The sequence below is a fragment of the Carcharodon carcharias genome, chromosome 12, assembly GCF_017639515.1.
Source record: "Carcharodon carcharias isolate sCarCar2 chromosome 12, sCarCar2.pri, whole genome shotgun sequence".
Taxonomy (NCBI): Eukaryota; Metazoa; Chordata; class Chondrichthyes; order Lamniformes; family Lamnidae; genus Carcharodon; species Carcharodon carcharias.
In genome coordinates, this window is record NC_054478.1 from 64,236,130 (window position 1) to 64,259,762 (window position 23,633).

A 23,633-nucleotide genomic window follows, 5' to 3' on the forward strand; every position below is an offset into this window, starting at 1 on the left:
GTTTACTGGACTACTACCTAGAATGGGTGGGTTGTCTTTGAGTATAAGCTGGACAGGCTAGGCTTCTATCCTCTGGAGTTTAGAAAAGTAAGAGGCGACTTTGAAACATGCAAGATCCTGGGAAGGCTTGACAGGGTGGATATGGAAAGGATATTTCCTCTTGTGAGAAAATCTAGAACTCAGGGTCACTGCTTCAAAATAAGGGGTCACCCATTTAGGACAGAGATGAGGAGATTTTTTTCTCTCAGAGAGTTGTGAGACTTTGGAATCCTCTTCTTCAAAAGGTGGTTGAGGTGGAGACCTTGAATATCTTTAAGGCATAGGGTGAAATGTTATCACGGATAGGCAGGAATAGGAGGTTAAAATCAGATCAGCCATGATCCTATTGAATAACTGAGCAAGCCTGAGGGGCTGAGTGGCTTACTCCTGCTCCTAATTCATATGTTTGTATGTTCATTATGTTGAAAAGACGACTGATGAGAAAAAAAAATCAGAAACATAAGTATTGCAGGTAGTTGAGCTTTCAGTGAAATGTGTATTCTTTATAACTAACTTAGTTCTCAATCATTTACAATAATTATCAGACAATATACCTTTTGTTCTAATGTTTTCTTGATGTTCTCCTTCTCCTTGCATGCCTGGCGATAAGCTTCAAATGCCCTGTTGAGCTGCTCGCCAACATTATCTTTATCCATATTTACCAAATCAATATTACGAACCTAAAATATCTGTAATACAAAAAATATGCTTGCTATTAATACTTGCATATCCAGCTTCAACAGAACATGTTAAAGCTATTAACTAGTAATTACTAGCCTGAAATATCTGCAACATGTTTAGTTTGTCTCTAACATTCAAATATTGCAACTTTATGACATTCAATCATATCAATTATGAGGCAGACAGCAAAATGCCACTTTTGCAAAGTTAATGCTTGAGCGACACAACATGGACACCAATGTTTAGATACTGGCATTTAATCATGCATCTGCTCCTTGCCCAAAGTTGCTGTACCATTTACCCATAAATTACAAGAAGTGCCATTTCAATTGCAAATTCTGACCCAAGAGGTGTCATTGCCTGTGCCCCTCAAATCAAATGGAGGCCAGGCTACAAGCCAAGGGAGACATAAGAATTATAAACCTTATCTTTTTAGTAATTGCAGTAATCTTCAGGCCTCAGTGTCTTCTAGCTGAAGCTGGCAGCCAGTCCAACAGCTGCAAATCTTTTCGGTTTGCCATTAGACCTCTATTCCTGTCGTTTTCAATGGCATGGCCCTGCCTGGAGGAAGTCTGCACTAGTGGCGAGACTGGGCTATGCAAGTGATAAGACACAGCAAACTCAGATATTCTCAGACTTGGATAGATGCAGTGCACCTGATGTTTGGCACCTGAGCAGACAGACAGATGTGCACACAAGGATCTCATGAGTCTGTCATTCGAAAATTGTGCTGTATCACTGACAATATGCTTTGCATAGCATTAACACCTGTAACGTATTATGATGGCCATTGTTTTACATTACTCAGAATATGACTTATTCAGACAACGTAAAGCATTTGTGCAATAAAAAGTATCTTTTGAATTGTCCTGCTGTTTTGAGGATTGAATTCCATGTTTCTTCTTGCTATTTTGTGAAAATTGGGAACAAGCAACTGTTAAGTTTTCAAGTTATTTTGAAACTCTAGATATTTTTTTGCTTTCAGTTTCACAGGCCACTCTCACAGATGAATTTTCACTCCATTTTTTTTTAGAAAAAGTATTTCCAATTGGACAGACAGCGAAGTTAGCAGTATACTCAAAGGTCAAAAAGATATCCTCTTCATTTCATTTTCGTTAACTGATTTTATCACAAGTTGTCATGTGATCTTCTTCAACTGTGGATGGTTGCAGATTAACATTAAACTCTGAAAGCTATCTTGCCTTTCTCTCTCAAGGATTTAGAATGACCCCCAACCCGCAATTTGAACAAGACCTAGACAGAACAAATTTATATACGTCTCTTAAATGCAGGCTGGGGTTGTCAACTTTTCTTGAGTGGCTGGGAATCTACCAGAAATGTCATCAAATGATGGCCAAAGAAAACAATCTGGGACATGTTGAAAAGAAATCGGTTCCATAATTCATCATTGGCAACCACCAAGAAGAAGAAAGTACAACTCCCATCATGAGGCAGTGTGATATGGTGACATCACATTTGGCACAGCACCACCCAATCAAATTCAAACCTTAAACTGAAAAAAAAATGCAGATTCCAATTGGCTAGGATTTTGGTAGCCTGCAATGGGATTGGTGCAGTTTGAATTTCTTTAAGGATTTGGCGTGAGCAGCATGCATTAATCGAGTGCGATGGGCACGAGTTTGAATCACTTCATATCATTGAAAGCAGAAAGATGGCGACAAGAGAAAAAGTAATTCCTCAGTTTTAGTAGCTATTAATATCCCTGTTTGAAACCATGGCATCAGATCTTGCATCAAGCCCCTTGAGAGCGAGTAAAGCTCTGTATTCCTCTAAACCTTAATCATTATTCACTTTTGCTGTGCTTTTCCAGCATTTTCTGGTTTTAATATAAAAGATTATTAGAAAGCAGAATACTGTGGATGCTGGAAATCTGAAATAAAAACAGAAAATTCTGGAAATACCCAGCAGGTCAAGCAGCATCTGTGGAGAGAAACAGAGTAAACATTTCAGGTCTGTGACCTTTTCATCAGAATTGGGAAAAGTTAAAAATGTAAGGGGCGGGTGGGTAAAGGACTAAAATAGGGCCTAAACTCGCCCTGGAATAGGGTGAAAGATGATAGAAAGAATGATAGGAAGAAATATCAGGTGGATGATGAGGCAGACAGATAATCTTTTGTTGAATTTAGACTACTAATACTAAGGTATTTGCCCCTAAAGTTTCTCAAGAAGCTTCTTCTGTATTAGCCATAGAATTGGTATCAGCTTGTGTCAGTCCATTTAGTTTTTGATAATCTACAAAGAACTATGTGATCCTGACTATCTTGCATGAATCGAATATTATGGTGGGTATATTCCCAATGTACAGGAAAATAATGATGCAATTAACTGATGTGATACAAAATGGTCCATTGATGCAGGCATGTTTTTTATAAAATGACAACTATTCTGTAATGGCTATTGCCATTTTCCAACACTCTTATGCTACATACAGACACTTTAAGCAGGGACATTGTTGTTGTGCTGAGCCAGTAAAACAGTGATGGGAAGCAACATCACTTAACTGAGTCACAAGATACTATTGATGGTAAATGGTTTAGTAAGCAATTGGAAAAAAAGAGATATTGAGTCATCACTTTGACAATGCAGAAACTACAACTACATATTTATAATATTGCATTTACTATGTACTCTGACCACTTTTGACCACAATCCCTCAGCTTGTGGGGAAAAACATCCATCTGCTGCAATCCAATAACACCTCACAAGGTTGGAAGATGGTTATCCAATATCAGCACATTGCCATATTCAAAACATAAAATGGTTCTAACCAAGCACTGTGAGCAACACTCATGTGTTGAATTAGAAGCTGCTAGGGATGTTGGGGGGGCAGGGGTGGGAGGAGAGAAAATAATAAACATCATGGGTTTGGTTTCCTCCTTTCTGTCATAGTACATGAGGAGGAGTTTTTTTTAATTTAACAGTAAAAGATGCCCGAGTTTATTTTAAACAGAATACAGGTAAGCGTTAACAAAAATGAAAATAGCGGAAAAACTCAGCAGTTCTGACAGCATCTGTGGAGAGGAAGACAGCGTTAATGTTTTGAGTCCATATGATTTTTCATCAGAACTAAAGAGAAATAGAAATGTGGTGAAATATAAGCTGTTTGGGGGGGAGGGGGGGTGGGGGAAACAGGTGGAGCTGGATTGAGGCCAGTGATAGGTGGAGGCAAAGGAGAGATTGCCAAAGATGTCATAAACAAAGGTCAAAGGAGTATTAACGGTGGTGTTAGCTAAAGGATGTGCTAATGGTGACATTCGGGTAGAAAGCAGGATGAGCAAGTGACAGATGACCCTAGTGGGGTGGGGTGGGGGGAAAGGGATCAAAATGGGCTAAAAGGTGGAGATAAAACAATGGATGGATTAAATTTTTAAAAATAATAATAGAAATAGGCGGGAAAAGAAAACCATATGTATATTAAAAAAAAATTATTAGAAAAAAGGGGATCAAAAAGGCGGTGAGGATGGAGGAGAGAGTTCATGATCTGAAGTTGTTGAACTCAATGTTAAGTCCGGAAGGCTATAAAGTGCCTAATCGGAAGATGAGGTACTGTTCCTCCAGTTTGCATTGAGCTTCACTGGAACATTGCAGCAGGCCAAGGACGGACATGTGGGCATGAAAGCAGGGTGGTGTGTTGAAATGGCAAGCGACAGGAAGCTCTGGGTCATGCTTGCAGACAGACCGAAGGTGTTCAGCAAAGCAGTCACCCAGTCTGCATTTGGTCCCTCCAATGTAGAGGAGACGGCATTGGGAGCAGCGAATGCAGTAGACTAAATTGAGGGAAGTGCAAGTGAAATGCTGCTTCACTTGAAAGGCATGTTTAGGCCCTTGGATGGTGAGGATCGGGGGGTAAAAGGGGCAGGTGTTGCGCCTTCTGAGATTGCCTGGGAAGGTGCCATAGGAGAAGTTTGAGGTGTAGAGAGTGATGGAGGAGTGGACCAGGGTGTCCCGGAGGGAACGGTCCCTACAAAATGCTGACAAGGTGGGTGAAGGGAAGATGTGTTTGATGGTGGCATCATGCTGGAGTTGGCGGAAATAGCGGAGGATGATCCTTTGAATGCAGAGGCTGGTGGGGTGATAAGTGAGGACAAGGGGAACCCTAACACCTGCCCCTTTACTTACCCCCCCTTCACCGTCCAAGGACGCAAACACTCCTTTCAAGTGAAGCAGCACTTCACTTGCACTTCCCTCAATTTAGTCTACTGTATTCGCTGCTCCGTCTACGTTGGAGAGACCAAACGCAGACTGGGTGACCGCTTTGCAGAACACCTTCGGTCCGTCCGCAAGCATGACCCAGGCCTCCCTGTCGCTTGCCATTTCAACACACCACCCTGCTCTCATGCCCACATGTCCGTCCTTGGCCTGCTGCAATGTTCCAGTGAAGCTCAACGCAAACTGGAGGAACAGCACCTCATCTTCCGATTAGGCACTTTACAGCCTTCCGGACTTAACATTGAGTTCAACAACTTCAGATCATGAATTCTGTCCTCTATCCTCACCCCCTTTTTGATCCCCTTTTTTCTAATAATATGATTTTTTATATACATGTAGTTTTCTTTTTCCACCTAGTTCTATTATTATTTTTACAATTTATTTCCATCCATTGTTTTATCTCCACCTTTTAGTCTATTTTGATCCCTTCCCCCCAACCCACCCCCATTAGGGCCATCTGTCACTTGCTCATCCTGCTTTCTATCCGTAATGTCACCATTAGCACATCCTTTAGCTAATTTCACCACCGTTAATACTCCTTTGACCTTTGTTTATGACATCTTTGGCAATCTCTCCTTTGCCTCCACCTATCACTGGCCTTCTATCCAGCTCCACCTGTCCCACACCCCTTAAACAGCTTATATTTCACTGCATTTCTATTTCTCTTTAGTTCTGATGAAGAGTCATACGGACTCGAAAAGTTAACTCTGTCTTCCTCTCCACAGATACTGTCAGACCTGCTGAGTTTTTCCAACTACTTTTGTTTTTGTTTCAGATTTCCAGCATCTGCAGTATTTTGCTTTTATCTTACTGGTAAGTATTAGCTGTTTTGTTTGAACTGATTCCAGTAAACTGCTTGACATTGAACATTGTCTTTGGTTATTGTTTTTTCAAAACCTGGGATAATGCCTTAAGAAAGAGTATCTCCTAGGAATGCCATTTGCTTTCTCAAAAATTAATTCCTTTTTTCTAAGCTTTACAGGCAAGCCTGCTTACTGCAGCAATGGCACAGATTCTTCACGTGATCCAGTACCATGAATGACAATGCAACAATGTCATCCAGTTACTGCTTGGGTAGCTCTGCCAAAAAGCTGGTGCAGGCACAATGGGTTGAATGACATCCTTCTGTGCTAATGTCATTCCACGATTCCATGAATCTGAACCCCTATATATATATTCCTTCGCTTTAATAATAAATCCTATAATTTAGTGTATGTTTCCTTACAATAGTTCTGCTTTCCAAAATGTTACTCTTTCAATTCCGTGCTCCTGCAACAAGAATAAAACACTGAATGCTGGAAATTCAAAATAATAACAAGAATTTTGATGAAAGGTCATTGACCAAAACCATTGCCTCCACAAGCGATTGCAGGCAGAACCCTGGGGTACACCACTGCCCAACAATTGAAAAAAAGCATCAAGTCATCTCTATTCTTTGCTTTCCGGTTCCTTGCTACCCCTCTTTCCACATGGCTGCATTCCCTACGTATATTTAGCTTTATATCAAGTCTTTCATGTTTGCAAAAGTTCCCTTCTGAAATCTGTGCATTCAGTATCTATTGCATTCCCATAAAAAAATTCAATAGGATTAAACAAACCTTATATTCCTCTATAAATCTACGTTGACTATTCTTGATTAGTTGATTTTTTAAAACAGCCATCAATTCATCTCATATTTTGGACACATGTTGGCTCACAATCAAGATAATACATAATTTGGGATTGCAACATTAACTACTTTGCAGACTTTGTGGCATAATTCCCACTTCCAAATGGAGTCCTTTTTCTGCCTTCTTCATCCCTGCTGGACTCTCAACAGTATTTTGGGAAGGCATACCAACTGTACCCAGTCATTTTCTATATTTAATCCCATCAACTTTTTGACACAGTTCTTCTGAATAGCTGTTTCTGGTCATTTCTCTTCCACAGGTATTCTAGCAGTTTTAATGTCACCTCTGTCTTTAAATACTGCTGTCAAGTGGGTATTAAGCATCCATTACATTCCCTCATGCTCAAGTATACTTCATCCCCAACTGGCACGGTCGTTCCTTCAATTAATCTTTCGCTGAAGAGTTTATAAAAAAGAACCCAGTTTCCTTTATGTTCATCACCAGTCTATTTTCGTAGTCCCAGGTCAGTGGAACAGAAAGTGGTAGAGTACAACACCTTGCAGTTAAATAGAGCTTTTAACATTGTAAAATATCCAAAGATGTTTCACAGACATTTTACCAATTCCCTAGATTCTGGAAAGGTCCCATCAGATTGGGAAATAGCGAATGTGACCCCTCAATTCAAGAAAGGCGGGGAGACAGAACACAGGAAACTACAAGACAGTTGGCTTAACACCTGTCATAGGGAAATTGCTCGAAACTATTATTAAGAATGTTATAGTAGGGCACTTGAAAAATCTCAATACAATCAGGCAGAATCAAAGTGGTTTTCTGAAATCACGTTTGCCTAATTTATTGGACTTCTCGGAGGAAGTAACAAGCAACATAGATAAAGGGGAGTGGATGTGCTGTACTTAGATTTCCAGAAGTCACTTGACAAGGTGCCACATCAAAGGTTACTACACAAAATAAAGAGCTTGTGGTGTAGGGGATAACATATTAGCATCAATACAGGTTTGGTAAGCTGACAGGAAACAGTAGGCATAAATGGGTCATTTTTCGATTGGCAAGTTGTAAGGAGTGGAGTGCCACCAAGCTCAGTACTAGGGTCGCAACTATTTGCAATTTATATCAATGACTTGGATGAAGGGACCAAATGCATGGCTGCTATATTTGCTGATGACACAAAGATAGTAGGAAAGTAAGTTGTGAAAAGGACATAGGAGTCTGCAAAGGGACATAGATAGATTAAATGAGTGGGAAAACTTTTGGCAGATGGGATATAATGTGGGAAAATATGGGGCAGGTTTTCCGATCGGCGAGTGGGGGCAGGGCCCGCTCACCGACACATAAAATGACGCGGGGATATGTTGGGCGTGCATCCCGATGTCACCCCACGTCATTTAGATTTTCAGTTTGGCGGGCACGCAGTCAATTCGGCTGCACACCTGCCAAACCATCAACAGTCTATTAAGGCCATTAAAAAACTAATTAACCTGATTGATGGACCTGGCCGTCCAACCTTAAGGTTGGCGGGCAAGCCGGAAGCTTAGGCGGGCCTCAGAAAAAGCATCCACAGGCACAATGACAGTGTCACATGAGGGGACATGGCAGGGAAATTTTTTTGTTACCTTCATTTCAAATTTTGAGTCAGAGCCGATCTCCCTGAGACAGCAATTTGCCTCAGGGAGATCTGGAAAAGTTATTATGCAGGTATAGCAAGTGATTAGGAAGGCAAATGGAATGGAATATAAAAATAGGAATGTTTTGCTACAGTTATACAGGGCATTGATGAGACCTCATCTGGAGCACTGTGTACAGTTTTGATCTCCTTACTTAAAGGATATAAATGCATTAGAAGCAGTTCAGAGGAGGTTCACTCAATCTATACCTGGGGTGGGGGCTGGAGGGTGTTTGGTGAAGTTATCTTATGAGGAAAGGTTGGACCGACTGGGTCTGTATCCATTAGTGTTTAGAAGAATGATAGGTGATCTTATTGAAACATAAAAGATCCTGACAATACTTGACAGGCTGGATGCTGAAAGGATGTTTCCCCTTGTGAAATAAGACTAGAAATAGGGGGCACAGTTTAAAAATAAGGGGTCTCCCATTTAAGACAGAGATAAGAAGAATTTTTTTTTCTCAGAGGGTCATGAGTTTTTGGAACTCCATTCCCAGGAGGGCAGTGGAGGCAATGTCATTGAATATTTTTAAGGCAGAGGGAGATAGATTCTTAACTAACTAGGGAGTCAAGGGTTATTGAGGGTAGTTCGAATGTGGAACAGAGACCACAATCAGATTAGCCATGATCTTATCAAATGGTGAAGCAGGCTCAAGGGTCTGAATGGCCTACTCCTGCTCCTAAATTGTATGTTCATATGTAGGTTCAAACAAAATTTGACACCGAATCACATAAGGAGATCATAGGAAAAGTCACTAACAGCTTGAATAGAAGTAGCACTTTAAGAGGAAGGGAGGTTTAGGAAAGAATTCCAGAGCTTAAGGCTTAGACAGCTGAAGGCATGACTGTCACTGAGATAGCAATTAAAACCTGGGTGCACAAGATGCCAGAATCAGAGAAGTGCAGAGGTCTTAGAGGTTCTAAGGCTGGCAGGAATTATAGAAATAGGGAGGATCAAGGCCCTGAAGGAATTTTTACTTAAAGATGAGAATATCATCAAGACATTGCTGGATCAAGAACCAATGCAGGGCAGTAAGCAGAAGGATGATCGGTGAATGGGACTTGTGTGAGTTAGAATAGTGCAGCAGAGTTTTGGATAAGCTCAAGTTTACAGAGGGTGCAAGATGAGAGGCCAGCCAGGGAAGCATTGGAATAATTAAGTCTAGAGGTAACAGAGATTTCTATAAGGGTGTCAGCAGCAAATGAGGAAAGGACAAAGTCAAGCAACATTACAGAGCCACACACCATCATGACTTGGAACTAGATTGCCATTCCATCACCGTTGCTGTGTCAAAATCCTGAACTCTCTTCCTAAACAGTACTGTGGGTACATGTACTGCAATGGTTCAAGACAGCAGCTCACCACCACCTTCTCAAGGCAATTAGGGATGGGCAAGATATGTTGGCCTAGCCAGCAATGCCGACATCCTGTGACAGAATAAGGAAAAAAAGTAGCAGGCGGTCTCGTCGATGGAGCGGTTATGGGGCTGATAGCTTAGCTCAGGGACAAGTAGGGGTACAATGAATGGCAAGGCCAAAGCAAAGCAACGGCGGGTCTAAAGGAAGCAGCTCATAACAGAAAGGAGCAGGCCCAAGAGGAAGTGGGCCAAAGGAGTTGGACAACTGGGAAGGGAAGAAGCAGCTATAGCAAGCCCAAAGGAAGTTGGCATTATACACAGGCGATGCACAGAGGAAGCAATTTGAAGACAGCAATTTCCATCAAATTTTGAGTGGGCCAGCTGGCGGTTGGAGGCAAGTGAGGGAAAAAGGAGTGATATTGATGGCAAGTACCGAAATATGCCAGAAGTAATAAGATTTGTGGAAAGGAAGTGCATGCCTTAAGAACATAGATTATATACAAACACTATACATGCACGCATAGACTCTGATGGAGTACAGGAACAATAGATTATTCGTTTGCTCCTATTTGCATTGCCAGGATTTATGACCTTGCAATTATAATTAATTTATTCTGAATTTGCTAGATAATCCTTGAAGTCAGCTTTGTTTGTTTGCAGTTTGCTGACTATGTTCACTGGGTTTCTGTCTTCCTTTGAGGCTGTGCGCATGAGTGTGGGGGCCCGGATTTTCATCTTCAAGGTGGGAATCATGGGTCGTGTCATTTCCTAACAGCGCAATCCCACCTCCAGCCTGGCAGTACCTACCCACGTTATTTTTATGGTGCGGTGATGGGCATGGGCTGGAGCTGGGGACACTGCCTCCAGAACCAAGCCCAAGGTGGGTTCGGAGGTGAGCAGGTGCCAAGGTGGAAGGTTGGAAGGCCTGCCTCCATTCACTTGGACATCAGCCCAATTCTGTACATGAGTATTAGGCACCCTAGCTCTCACTCCTCACCTCCCTCAACACACCCACACACCCCCATGTCCCCCTCCATATCTCCCATGCCCCTGACCCAGTATCCAATATGGACAGAACTCATGAACCATGAATAACATTGAGATATTTGAGATGCTCATGACCCTGTCAAAATAAACACAGCCATTCAAAGACCTCGAGAAACCCTTAATCCCATTAATTCCTCAAAAAACTGTCAGTCAAAACAAAGTTCACAATTCTTTGACAGCTGCATCAACAACCCCTGCTGAGCTAAATCTGTTAGTGGAACTTTGAGCTCAGCCAAGCATTCATAATGGCATTCCATTGCACAGCTGTGTAAGCAAAATCTCCAGAGTTTAATATATTAAAACTTTTGACATAGTGGAAAAGATATCCATCTATTCCACTGCTTCAAAGGCTCAATAGATGGCTGGATTGTCAAAGAAAATATTAAATCACAGGGTTCAACTGACACATTAAAATCTGATTCTCAATACTGTTGAATACAGAAGAGCACTTTATCAATTAGATAAAGTCCTCTTATGCATCTGAACATTTTCACAATACTGGTCAATTTAATGGTCACTTACCTTTTGTAAACAAGCCCCAACATTAATTACCATATTAACAATATATTTAACTTATCATATATCATTACATTATGACATGTGAAGTTGTCAACACCTTTTGAACGTGTCTGTCAAAGGGTTCCCAACTCCAGACAAAGGTTCCCCCATGATTCACGGCTCCTCAAAGGTAGCGTGAACCACGTCACTTACCAAAACGGGCCTGACTCCATGGAAATAACGGGGGTCTAAAATGCCCATCCCTGCAATGGCATAGGCAAGGTACAGGATTGCTGCATGTGCGGTCGCTATTCACAGCCTTATCCATGCCCTTAAAAATGCCACACAGTAGAAAAGGGGCCAAGAATCCTGGAATCAGGGCCTGCCTGCAATTTTTAAATCCTGCCTGTGTAAATACTGACACAGACGAAGGCATAAAAATCCAGCTCGTGACCTTCACTAGAGGACACAATGTCATGTGTGTGGCTTTTTGAGAAAGATACCGGTCTTCTGCCAAAGTATCAGTTGGAAAGGAATCTAGTCAGCTAAATGTACTAGCTGTCTCAACAGACAGCTCCAGACATTTTTATTTAATGCATGTTATTCATGTAAGTGAGGTAGCATTTGATGAGAGACTGCAATTCCTCTCAACTATTTGGGTGTCCAGGAGATGTGGCATTTTCTTTTTTATCTGAAGTAATATAACCTTATGGCCCTGATCTTAAGCAATATTGATCAATGTCTGCTTAGTTTCAGAACAGGTAGGGAATCTATCTGTGGCTTACTCAGAATGGGTGGTTTTGTTTGTTCCTTTGTGACATGCGTGTGACATGTCTACTTTTAGAATAAATAAATACAAAAGCATCAACTAATCTATACTTCCAAATCTAGGTTGCACAACTAACCTCAGTCCATCACACTTTTAAGTCAACTTTTTCATTATAAGTTCTTGTGCCCATTTTTATAATGGCAACCTCTATCACTTCATAACAACATAATCTGGGCAACAAAAGGTGCTATACTGTCTCTTTCAAACAAAATCACTCAAAATGCTTTATGAAAGCAGAGCCTTTTCTCTCTTTGTAAGCCCAAAGTCGTTACCGGTGAACTGAACTGAACTTGCAATGTACCTTCTGAGTGCACATATGGGCCTACCAGTCCCCAGTACTGAAAATATTTTTCCAACCTTCAAGCTGTTTCTATTCAGTTTTTTTTTTCAGTAATATTAGAAGATTTCAAAAGCTTTTTACCGAGATACTTTTTATTTTGCAAACACAAGGGCTGTGTTTGTGTGAAAGAATGTCTAGTCACTTTTAATTTTTTTCTATAAACTTCAGAAAGTGTGTTTCTTGAAAAAAATGTGTCTTTTGTGTTTGGTTAACAGAGTAAGAAACACTGAATTACCAGTACTAGAAAAAGAGAGCATGAGCATGGAAATAGCAAAAAAGATAATCTCAACGTATCCCTATCCAACCAATCAATTTTATTTCCTCTTATATTAAATATATTCTTGCCAGCCTTGTCCAATCTCCATTCACTAAGATCTGTGACTCTCCAATGTCCCAAGTGTTTGATAATTTCACGTTCATCAATCCCTTTAACCCCTTTTCACCATGGACCTCAGATTCCTCCACATTACCAACTCTCACCATGATGGTCTTTGAGCCTTCCATTACCTTCTTGAATAGGAGCCCAACTAGTTCTCGCCCACGAGCACTGACTGAATTTGCTATCACTTTGAACAACTTCTCTTATCACCATTCACTTTTTCCAGATTGAGGTGTCTAGCATGGGAACCCATATGGGTCTCAAATATGCTTGTCTTTTTGTAGAGCATGTGGAACATTCGATGCCCTACTCATGCCATATGCTACCATCCGAAATTTATGTCTTTCAGATAAGGCCCCATCTGCTTGGTTGTGTAGATATAGAAGATTCTATGCAACTATTTTGAATCCCAGTGTCCTACCAATATTTATCCCTCAGTCAACCAACTTCACAAAAAATAGATTATCTTGTCATTATCACATTGCTGTTTGGGGGTATGCACAAATTAGCTGCCGTGTTTCATCACAACAATGGCTACACATTTAAAAAGTAATCCATTGGCTGTAAAGCACTGTGAAACATCCAGTGGTTGTGAAAATGCTATATAAATGCAAGTTTTTATTTTTAAATTGGGGAATGTGTTAATGTTGCTTTCTGCTCTTATCTTGAGAATTTAATTAATTATACTCCAATTTTCCCCCACCCACCCCATCTCCATCACCAACACATGGTCCAACTCTGACCACGCCCCTCCTTTCCTCGATGTTGCATGACCTCTAGTGATGGGTCTTGAAGGACATGTATTATAAATCCACTGAAACCCACAATCTGGATTGGATTATGCTTCTTCCCACTCCATTTTCTGCAATGATTCCAGCCCTTTCTTCCAGTATCTCCATTGCATCTGCTCCAAGGAGTCCACTTTCTGTCAAAAGCACTTCAGTATCCTCCTTGTTTCTCAGCCAAGGTACCTCATCAACAATGGTTGACAAGACTCAACAGCATTCTCCCCATTCGTTGTGTACCTGCTTTCATCGCTCCTCTCACAACAATCCCATTTGTCCTCAACTTTGGACTCCACCTGCCTTTGCAATTGCTAAATGATAATAATTTCTATCATCTACAAAATGGTTCCATGTCAAGTATATCATCCACTCATTCTCTCCTTCCTCTGGATACTCTTATTCACTGTTGGCATCCCAACTTCCAGCTTCCCTTCCTTTTCAACCGAGACAGGAGCAAAATTGTTAATTCATCTCAATGCACATCGACGTCCAGGATGCCAAGCACACCCTCTATGTAACAGCGATTTATACGTACTTCCTCCAATCTAGTAGTTTGTATTTATTGTACATTATGCAGTCACTTCTGCATTACAAAGATCAAACTAAGATTTGGTGATCACTTTACCAAATACATCCAATCTGCCCACAAGTAAGAAATGGACCACCATGTAGCTTGTTACTTCAACTTCCCCCCACTGTCATTCACATCTTTCTTCTAGGCACCCAGCAGCCGTCTCGTTTCAACAACAATATCAGTAATCTTAGACCAATAATTTCTCCAAATATTTTATCAAAAGAAAGTGGTGGTAGAGAATGGATCAGTTAAAGAGAGCCAAGTTGATGTTCTGGCTATAAATCTGTTGTTAGAATCCAGTTCTAGCAGGGGACCTGTACACTCTTGTTGTTGGCCTTTTTCAGGACTGGGATACCTAGTAAACATTTTCAGTTCATTTCAAAACACCTGCATCTCCAAGATAAAAGCAAAATACTGCGGATGCTGGAAATCTGAAACGAAAACAAAAATTGCTGGAAAAACGCAGCAGTCTGACAGCATCTGTGGAGAGGAAGACAGAGTTAACGTCATACGGACTCGAAACGTTAACTCTGTCTTTCTCTCCACAGATGCTATCAGACCTGCTGAGTTTTCCCTGCATCCCCAAGCTTTCTTTTCAACTTGTTGAAATTTCACCTTTTTTGAGTGTTGGTCTTTTGCCACCTTAGCTATTTATTTTATTTTATTCTGTGTTTCCATTACCTCACTAAAGGTATTATATCACTTAGTAATTTCCCATTTTTATCTTTTAAACAGGTTGCATTAAATTCCATTTTGTGACTGGAATATTTATAGTTTTGTCCTGTTCCCTCACCACAACCCCATCCAATTCTTCAGAATTGAAAGGCAAGTGAGCATTTTCTAATCTTTACCCAAAACAGTAACCTGACCTTTTCTTTTACAATTGTTCACCTGCATTTCCTGTTTTTACGACAATCCATTGTTTCGCCACACCTTTCAGCTCTCCAGCACACAGAGGGAGGCCATTATAAGTTAGATACTTATTTAGCGGTTAGCAACTCAATAGGTAATTATTAAGAATCCTCCCATCGAAAACATGTTGGGAGGGGCAGGGTCAACATTGACTAGAAACTTAACTAGACCAGTCACACACATACTGTGACTACAGGAACTTGCAGAGATTTGATGTTCTGTGGTGAGTGACTCACTTCCAGACTCCCCAAAGCTGTACCACCATTTACAAAACACAAGTAAGGAATTTGAATGGATTTGTGCAAGTGAAACAAGACTCAAGCTCAATACCATCTAGGACAAAGTAGTTTGCTAAATCAGCAGTGCATCAACCACTTCAAATGCTCTTTCCCCACCCCCCACTACCAGTGCACCTTGGTTGCAATGTGTATTACCTACATGATGCAATTCAGCCAATCATAGGAACATAGGAGCAGGAGTAGGCCATTCAGCCTATCAAGCTTGCTCCGCCATTCAATATGACCATGGCTCATCATCCACTTCAATGCCTTTTTCCCATGCTATCCCTATATCACTTTATGGCATTGGTATTTAGAAATCTGTCAATCTCTGCTTTAAACAAATTCAATGACTCAGCCTCCACAAGCTTCTGGGGTAGAGAATTCCAAAGATTCATAACCCTCTGAGTAAAAAAAAAACCTCATTTCAGTCCTAAGTGGCTTATTTTTAAATGTTGTTCCCTGGTTCTAGACTCCCCAACCAGGGGAAATATCTTACCTGCGCCTACTCTGTCTATCCCTTTAAGTATTTTGTAGGTTTCAATGAAATCACCTCTCATTCTTTGAAACTACAAAGTTTCCTCTTCCCAAGGCATCTTCAACAGCAGCGCCAAGACCTGCAACCTCCGCTACCTAGAAGGGCCACGGCAACAAGTGCATGGTAACACCACCATCTCAGAGTCACACACCATCCTAACTTGGAAATACATTGCCGGTCCTTCATTGTCACAAGGTCAAATTCCTAGAACTCCCTTCCTAATAGCATTGTGAGAGTACCTTCACCACACAGAATACAGCAGTTTAGGAACAAAAACAAAAATAGCTGGATAAGCTCAGCAGGTCTGACAGCATCTGCGGAGAGGAATACAGTTAACGTTTCGAGTCTCTATGACTCCTCATCAGAACTAAGGAAATATAGAAATGTGGTGAAATATAAGCTGGTTGAGGAGGGTGGGACAGGTTGAGCTGGACAGAAGGCCAGTGATAGGTGGAGGCAAAGAAGAGATTGCCAAAGATGTCATAGACAAAAGGACAAAGGGGTATTGACGGTGGTGATATTATCTAAGGAATGTGCTAATGGTGACATTAAGGGTAGAAAGCAGGACGAGCAAGTGAGAGATAGCCCTAGTGGGGGTGGGATGGGGGGGAAGGGATCGAAATGGGCTAAAAGGTGGAGATAAAACAATAGATCAAGATAAATTTAAAAATAGGTGGGAAAAGAAAAAAAAGAATTTTTAAATTATAAATTATTGGAAAAAGGGGGATTGGAAAGGGGGTGGGGATGGAGGAGAGAGTTCATGATCTGAAGTTGTTGAACTCAATGTTAAGTCCGGAAGGCTGTAAAGTGCCTAGTCGGAAGATGAGGTGCTGTTCCTCCAGTTTGCGTTGAGTTTCACTGGAAAATTGCAGCAGGCCGAGGACGGACTTGAGGGCATGAGAGCAGGGTGGTGTGTTGAAATGGCAAGCGACAGGTCTAGGTCATGCTTGCAGACAGACTGAAGGTGTTCCGCAAAGCGGTCACCCAGTCTGTGTTTGGTCTCTCCAATGTAGAGGAGACCGCATTGGGAGCAGCGAATGCAGTAGACATTCCCATTTCAACACACCACCTTGCCCTCATGCCCACATGTCCATCCTTGGCCTGCTGCAAAGTTCCAGTGAAACTCAAAGCAAACTGGAGGAACAGCACCCCATCTTCCGACTAGGCACTTTACAGCCTTCCAGACTTAACACTGAGTTCACCAACTTCAGATCATTAACTCTCTCCTCCATCCCCTTTTTCCAATAATTTATAATTTTAAAAAATATATTTTTCTTTTCCCACCTATTTTTAAATTTATTTTGATCTATTGTTTTATCTCCACCTTTTAGCACATTTCGATCCCTTCCCCCCACTCCACCCCACTCCCACTTGGGCCATCTGTCACTTGTTTGTCCTGCTTTCTACCCTTAATGTCACAATTAGCACATTCCTTAGATAATATCACCACCGTCAACACCCCTTTGTCCTTTTGTCTATGACATCTTTGGCAATCTCTTCTTTGCCTCCACCTATCATTGGCCTTTTATCCAGCTCAACCTATCCCACCCCCTCAACCAGCTTATACTTCACCACATTTCTATATTTCCTTAGTTCTGATGAAGAGTCATACAGACTCGAAACGTTAACTGTATTCATCTCCGCAGATGCTATCAGACCTGCTGAGTTTTTCCAGCTATTTTTATTTTTGTTTCAGATTTCCAGCATCCGCATATTTTGCTTTTATTACAGCAGTTTAGGAGGGCAGCTCACCACCACCTTTGCAAAGGGTGACTGGGGATAGGTAATAAAACGTTAGCCTTGCCAGCGACTCCCAAATCCCATGAATGAACACAAAAAAACAGAAGTATTTATTGCACTGAGGCAATACTTGCTCAGAGTGCCAGGCCAGGATACCAAAACTGTATGAAAAGCTCTACATATCTCTGGCTACTAAAAAGAACTCTCTATGGGAATGCAAGCACGTAATAAGTTTCAAGCAAGAATTAAACCGAAATGATGTTTCAAATATTGACAAAGAGTAGTCAAACTTCACAAAATATCAAAATGTTTATAAAAAGTTATGGGGTTACCTCCACAGCTTGAGCACTTGTCTAAATTTGATTTGGTAAATTCACACCAGATTACATAAATCCAAAGTCAAAAAACTTTCATAGACACAAAACGTAAGTTTCCCATGAGATATTTCAGCTCTCGATTAAGGTACACATTCCAAGCAACAAACTTCAATTCAACAATGTCTGAGGAGAGAAAAACAAAGTTAACAGTTCAGGTCTTTCCAGGTATTTTTGTTTTTGTTCTAGATTTCCAGCATCTGCAGTATTTTGCTTTTATCTTAACATTTCAGGTGATCAACCAGAAACGTTGACTATGTTTTTCTATCATCACAGAAGCTGCCTGACCTGCTCAGTTTTTCCAATATTTTCTATTTTTATTTCACATTGCTGGCAACCACCACTTTAAATACCTATTACCTCCACCACATCCTGGCTGCAGTACCATTTACACGATTCTCTTCAGCAACTCCCCAAGGCTTCTTTGACAGTACCTCCCAAAGCTGCAACCTCTATCATCTGGAAACCTGCTATTGAAACTTATTAGTATGGATATCCCCAATATATACACTTTTATACTGGTTTATGCATATTTTCCTTTAGTAAAGATTGACAAACACAAGATCACTTGAACTGTCAATGCAATAATTTATATACATACAAACATATGAATTAAGAGCAGGAGTAGGTCACTCGGCCCCCCGAGTCTGCTCCACTATTCAATAAGATCATGGCTGATTTGATTGTAACCTCAATGCCACATTCTCACCTACCCTCGATAACCTTCCACCCCCTTGCTTATTAATAATCTAACTACCTCTGCCTTATAAATATTCAAAGACTCTGCTTCCACCACATTGAGGGAGTTCCAAAGGCTCACGACCCTCAGAAAAAAATCCTCATCTCTGTCTTAAATGAGCCATCCTTTTTTTAAACAGTGACCCCTAGTTCTAGATTCTCCCACAAGGGAAAACATCCTTTCCACATCCATCCTGCCAATACCTCTCAGGATCCTACATGTTTCCATTAAGTCATCTTGTACTCTTCTAAACTCCAGCAGAAATAAGCCTAGACTGACTAACCTTTTCGCCCATTCCAGGTATTGGTCTTGGAAACCTTCTCTGAACTGCTTGCAATGCATTTACATCCTTCCTTAAATAAGGAGACCAATACTGTACAGTGTACTCCAGATGCGGTCTCGCCAGTGCCCTGTATAACTGAAGCATAACCTGTCCGCTTTTGTATACAATTCCCTTTGCAATAAACAATAACATTCCATTAGTTTCCTAATTATTTTCTGAACCTACATACTAACCTTTTGCAAGTCATGTACTAAGACACCCAGGTCCCTCTACATCTCAGAGTTTTTCAATCTCTCACCTTTTTAGATAATATGCTTATTTTTTATTCTTCCTATCAAAACAGACAATTTCATATTTTCTCACATACACTCCATTTGCCAGATCTTTGCCCACTCACTTAACCTATATATATCTTTATAACTTCCATATGTCCTTTTCACAACTTATTTCCCTACCTATCTTTGTGCCAAGAGAAAATTAAGCAACCATACCTTTAGTCCCTTCATCCAAGGCATTTATATAAATTGTAAAAAGCTGAGGCCCCAGCATTGATCCCTGTCGCACACCACTCATTACATCCTGCCAAGCAGAAAATGACCCATTTATGCCTACCCTCTGTCTCCTGTTAGCTAGCCAATCTTCTATCCATGCCAATATGATACTCTTACACCATGAACTTTTATTTTCTGTAATAATCTTTGATGTGGCACTTTATCAAGTGCCTTCTGGAAATCTAAGTACACCCACCAGTTCCCCTTTATCCATAACACATGTTGCTTTTTCAAAGTGCTCTAATAAACTCGTTAAACATGATTTCCCTCTCACAAAACCATGATTACCTTGAATTTATCTAAGTTCCCTACTATAATGTATTGAATAATTGCTTCCAACATTTTCCCTATGACAGATGTTAAGCTAACTGGCCTGTGGTTTCCTTCTTTCTAGCTCCCTCTCTTTTTAAATCAAGGAGTTACATTTGCTATTTTCCAGTCTAATGGAACCTTCCCCAAATCTAGGGAATTTTGAAAAATCAAAACCAACATCAACTATCTTATAAACCACTTATTTTAAGGCCTGAGGATAAAGTCCTTCAGGACCCAGGGACATGTCAGCCCACAGCTTCAACAATTTGCTTCGTTTCACTCCCCTGGTAATTGTAATTTTCCTGTGTTCCACCCTCACTTCCATTTCCTAATTTACAGCTATTTCTGGGATGTTATTTGTGTCCTCTATAGTGAAGATGCAAAATACCTGATCAATTCATCTGCCATCTCCTTATTTTCCACTATTAATTCCCCAGACTCACTTTCTAAAGGACCAACGCTCACTCTGCTAACTCTTGTTTAAAATTCACCAGAAACTCTTAGTATCTATTTTATATTTCTATCTAACTTCCTTGCATTATCTAATTTTTCCATCCTTATTAATCTTGTCATTCTTTGCTTTTAAAAAAAAAAATTCTGTCTAATCTTTTGACCCACCATCCAATCTTGCGCAATTATATGGTTTTTCTTTAAATTTGATAATATCTTTAACTTTTTTTGTTAACCACATATGGTGGGTCCTCCCGTTGGAATTTTTCCTTCTGGTTGGGATGGATCTATTCTGAAATATCCCCTTAAATGTCTGCCAATAAATTGATTATTTAATTTCACATAAGATCCATTTAACAAATAAGGTCCAACGAACTGTTCAGTCATGAAAATAGATTGCGAAGTGCAACTATTAGCTGCACTTTTACTGATCATATCAAAAACTCTCTCCCCTCCTCCTTTAACCAGGAACTGACATCAGTGCTGGGGTTGGACACTGGCTAATATCACTAGGCCTCAATAATACAGTGATCACCTGAGACTGAAAGACAGTTCAAAGGTAGCGACATCTCCGGCGCTGGGACACCTTTCCTGCCATGGGACACATACCAAACCTCGAAGCGCGGTGCCCGACTGGCCCTCAGCGCCAGGCGGACTAGCCGGGGCCCTGGCACCGTCCCGGCCACACTCACCGAGTCCCCGCCGCGCTGCTCCCTCGGCCGCTGGTGCTGTTGATTTCTGCCGTGTTCGCTCATTGGCTGCTGGCGGGCGCTGGAGGGGAGACTTCGGAAGTTCCCGGCGGGGAATCCCCGGCCTCAGCGCTCGCTGACTTCCGCCTCCCTGCCTCCAGCGCCCCGTCATCAACCGAGAGAAGGAAGGAGAGCGAGCGGGCCGGCGCCTCCCGGCCCTCCCGAACATAGATCCTCACAAAGATAAAAATTAAAAAAAAACTGCGGATGCTGGAAATCCAAAACAAAAACAGAATTACCTGGAAAAACTCGGCAGGTCTGGCAGCGTCGGCGGAGAAGAGCAGAGTTGACGTTTCAAGTCCTCATGACCCTTCGACAGAACTAAGTAAAAATAGGAGAGGGGTGAAATATAAACACAGCCGACGCTGCCAGACCTGTTGAGTTTTTCCAGGTAATTCTGTTTTTGTTATAGATCCTCACAACCGGGCCATCAACCCCACAGAGAAACATGGGCCCTTTACGGAGGCACCAATAAAATGAATACTGGGGCCCCATTTTAGAGCACCAAGAGGATGGTCCAATCGAACCAAAGCATCAAGAGCCACCAAGACAAAAGGATACCTTCCCAATTAAATCAGAATTTTAATATTGATCTCTCAGTTCACTCTATACCCTGCTGTGCCCACTGATCACAGAAAACATCAAAGGTACTGGCAGACACTGCACTGTCTCCATGCCACTTGGGTCACAGATATTTCCATGGAAGACAGGCAGCCAGGGCCCCCAGTATCCCACCTGCCTCCATTACTGGAGGTGCATATTGCTGTTTCAAGTGTGTAGATTGGCTACCTAATGTTAAAACTGGGGTCTGAGTGCCAAGCTGTTACTGATCCTATTTTTTTAAAATCTTGAGTCAGGACTCACTTGACTGTGGAACCAAATAGAATACTGATTTGCTTTGGAGTCAAATTGGGCCCACTTGGCCTTACTCCATGTTTGCCCAATTTGCTGATGAGGGTGAGAAAATAAACCACTTCCCGACAATACTATGGTAATATAAGTGCAGCCTGATGGTAATAAATGTCCAGAAGTGAGTTAGCTTTTTTGAAGCCAACCTAATAAACTAAATCAACAAAATGAGGGATAACATAAACACAGCCCTTAAGTTAGGTTAGCTGCAAAACCAAAGACAAAGTTTAAAGAAAACTGACAAACCTCAAATCAAAATGTGATTAAGAGGGTCGATAAAACACACCAACCCCCGCGGTGCCCACCGGGCATGGAAGGCATCGACAGTGCCGGCAGACACCAGGTGCTCCCTCTCCAGGGACACCCGGCCACGAATGTAGCCGTGGAAGAGGGGCAAACAGTCGGGTGGGATGACGCCCTCGATCGCCCGCTGCCTGGACCTGTTAATGGCTAACTTGGCCAAGCCCAGGAGCTGGTTCACAAGGAGGTCCTCCTCCTTCCCAGCCCCCCTCTGCACCGGGTGTCCGTAGATCAGGAGCGTGGGACTGAAGTGCAAACAAAACAGTAATAAAAGGTTTTTTAAATAACTGAAAAGGGAGTACAGCCTATAACACCCTATATAAACGTGGTCCACGGACTCCACAAGACCGCAAAAAGGACAGGTAGTCTGTGAACTGGCACATCCTACGATTATAGGGGACTGCTGCATGCAACACCCTCCACACCAGGTCCCTGATGGAAAGCGGGAAGACATCTCCATAGACAGCCTCCCACTGGGGATCTCCGGATGGCAACAAGGCACGCCAGGGCATGTCCGGGCGGCGGGTGAGGGAAAGGAAGTGAAGGGTGTGCAGCAGCAGTCCATACAGGAAACTCTTCCGCCTCGTGCTAAAGGACACGGAGGGCATTTCCCCAAGGCGGCTCATATTGCGGGGCACCGGCTCCCAAGGGAGGGTTCAGGGCTTGGGGCCAATGTGGAATTCCATCCGAACAGGGGAACGCTCAGACGGAAGACCACCGCGCACCTGGGCCACCTCAAGACCCAGTATAATGTCAGGGCCGAGCACGACCGTCCTCAGGTCTTGAATGGCATCAGCTGCAAGCCGTACGCCCACGGACGCATGACACACCAACTCCTGTGGAAGCATCCAAACCACTCCTCCACCACCCAGCACATCCCCGATCCTGGTCACCCCAGCAGCCACAGCCCTCCTCTCCACCAGCCACTGAAAAGGACAGAGGGGCAGATTCCTGAGCAGCAGCTCTCTGATGATAGCCGCTACTCCTCACAGGGGAGAGGTGCGTCGCAAGGCTACCATGTTCCAAACTTTGATTAGGTCCTGGTAAAAGACGGGCAACACCTGCAAGGAGCCACGAAGGCCCTTCCGGTCTATAAACAGGAGCTGTACGTCATAATTCAGGCTGTGCAACTGGCGGAAGAAATATGTCGCCAGGGCACACCATCTCAGAGGAGGCTCAACGTAAAGGTATCACTGCAGTCGCCACCTGGGTGCGTAGGCACACCAGCGCCTGACCGCCCTCCCTAAGTGGGAGACTCAGAACCTCAGCACTGACCCAGTGCAATCTTTTGTCCCAGAAGAAGTTGATGAGCATTCTCTGGATTTTCGTGACCAAGTCTGGAGGAGGGGTCAAAGGGACCAGCTGGTACCACAACATGGCGGCAATCAGCTGGTTTATGACCAGAACTCGATTCTGGCAGAAGTGAGTTACATAAACAGAGTAGTAA

The 23,633-nt window shown here is 42.2% G+C and overlaps 1 protein-coding gene across 8 annotated transcripts in view; it reads right to left on the reverse strand.

Moving 5' to 3' along the window:
- Window positions 1-21,092, reverse strand: part of zgc:113184 (uncharacterized protein LOC553745 homolog) — an 83,585-nt gene extending 62,493 nt beyond the window's left edge. For 2 of the 8 annotated variants that reach the window (XM_041201834.1, XM_041201830.1), the window contains exons 1-2: window positions 20,838-21,091; window positions 594-728 (exon numbers count right to left, since the gene is read on the reverse strand). In XM_041201834.1, the coding sequence (XP_041057768.1) occupies window positions 594-636 (43 nt within the window). In that variant the 5' untranslated portion in view covers window positions 637-728; window positions 20,838-21,091. Of the gene's footprint in view, window positions 1-593; window positions 729-17,851; window positions 18,020-20,763 lie in introns of all 8 variants that reach the window. The other 6 variants (XM_041201832.1, XM_041201837.1, XM_041201831.1 and 3 more) reach the window with 6 other exon arrangements.
- Between the last annotated feature and the right edge of the window lie 2,541 nt (window positions 21,093-23,633).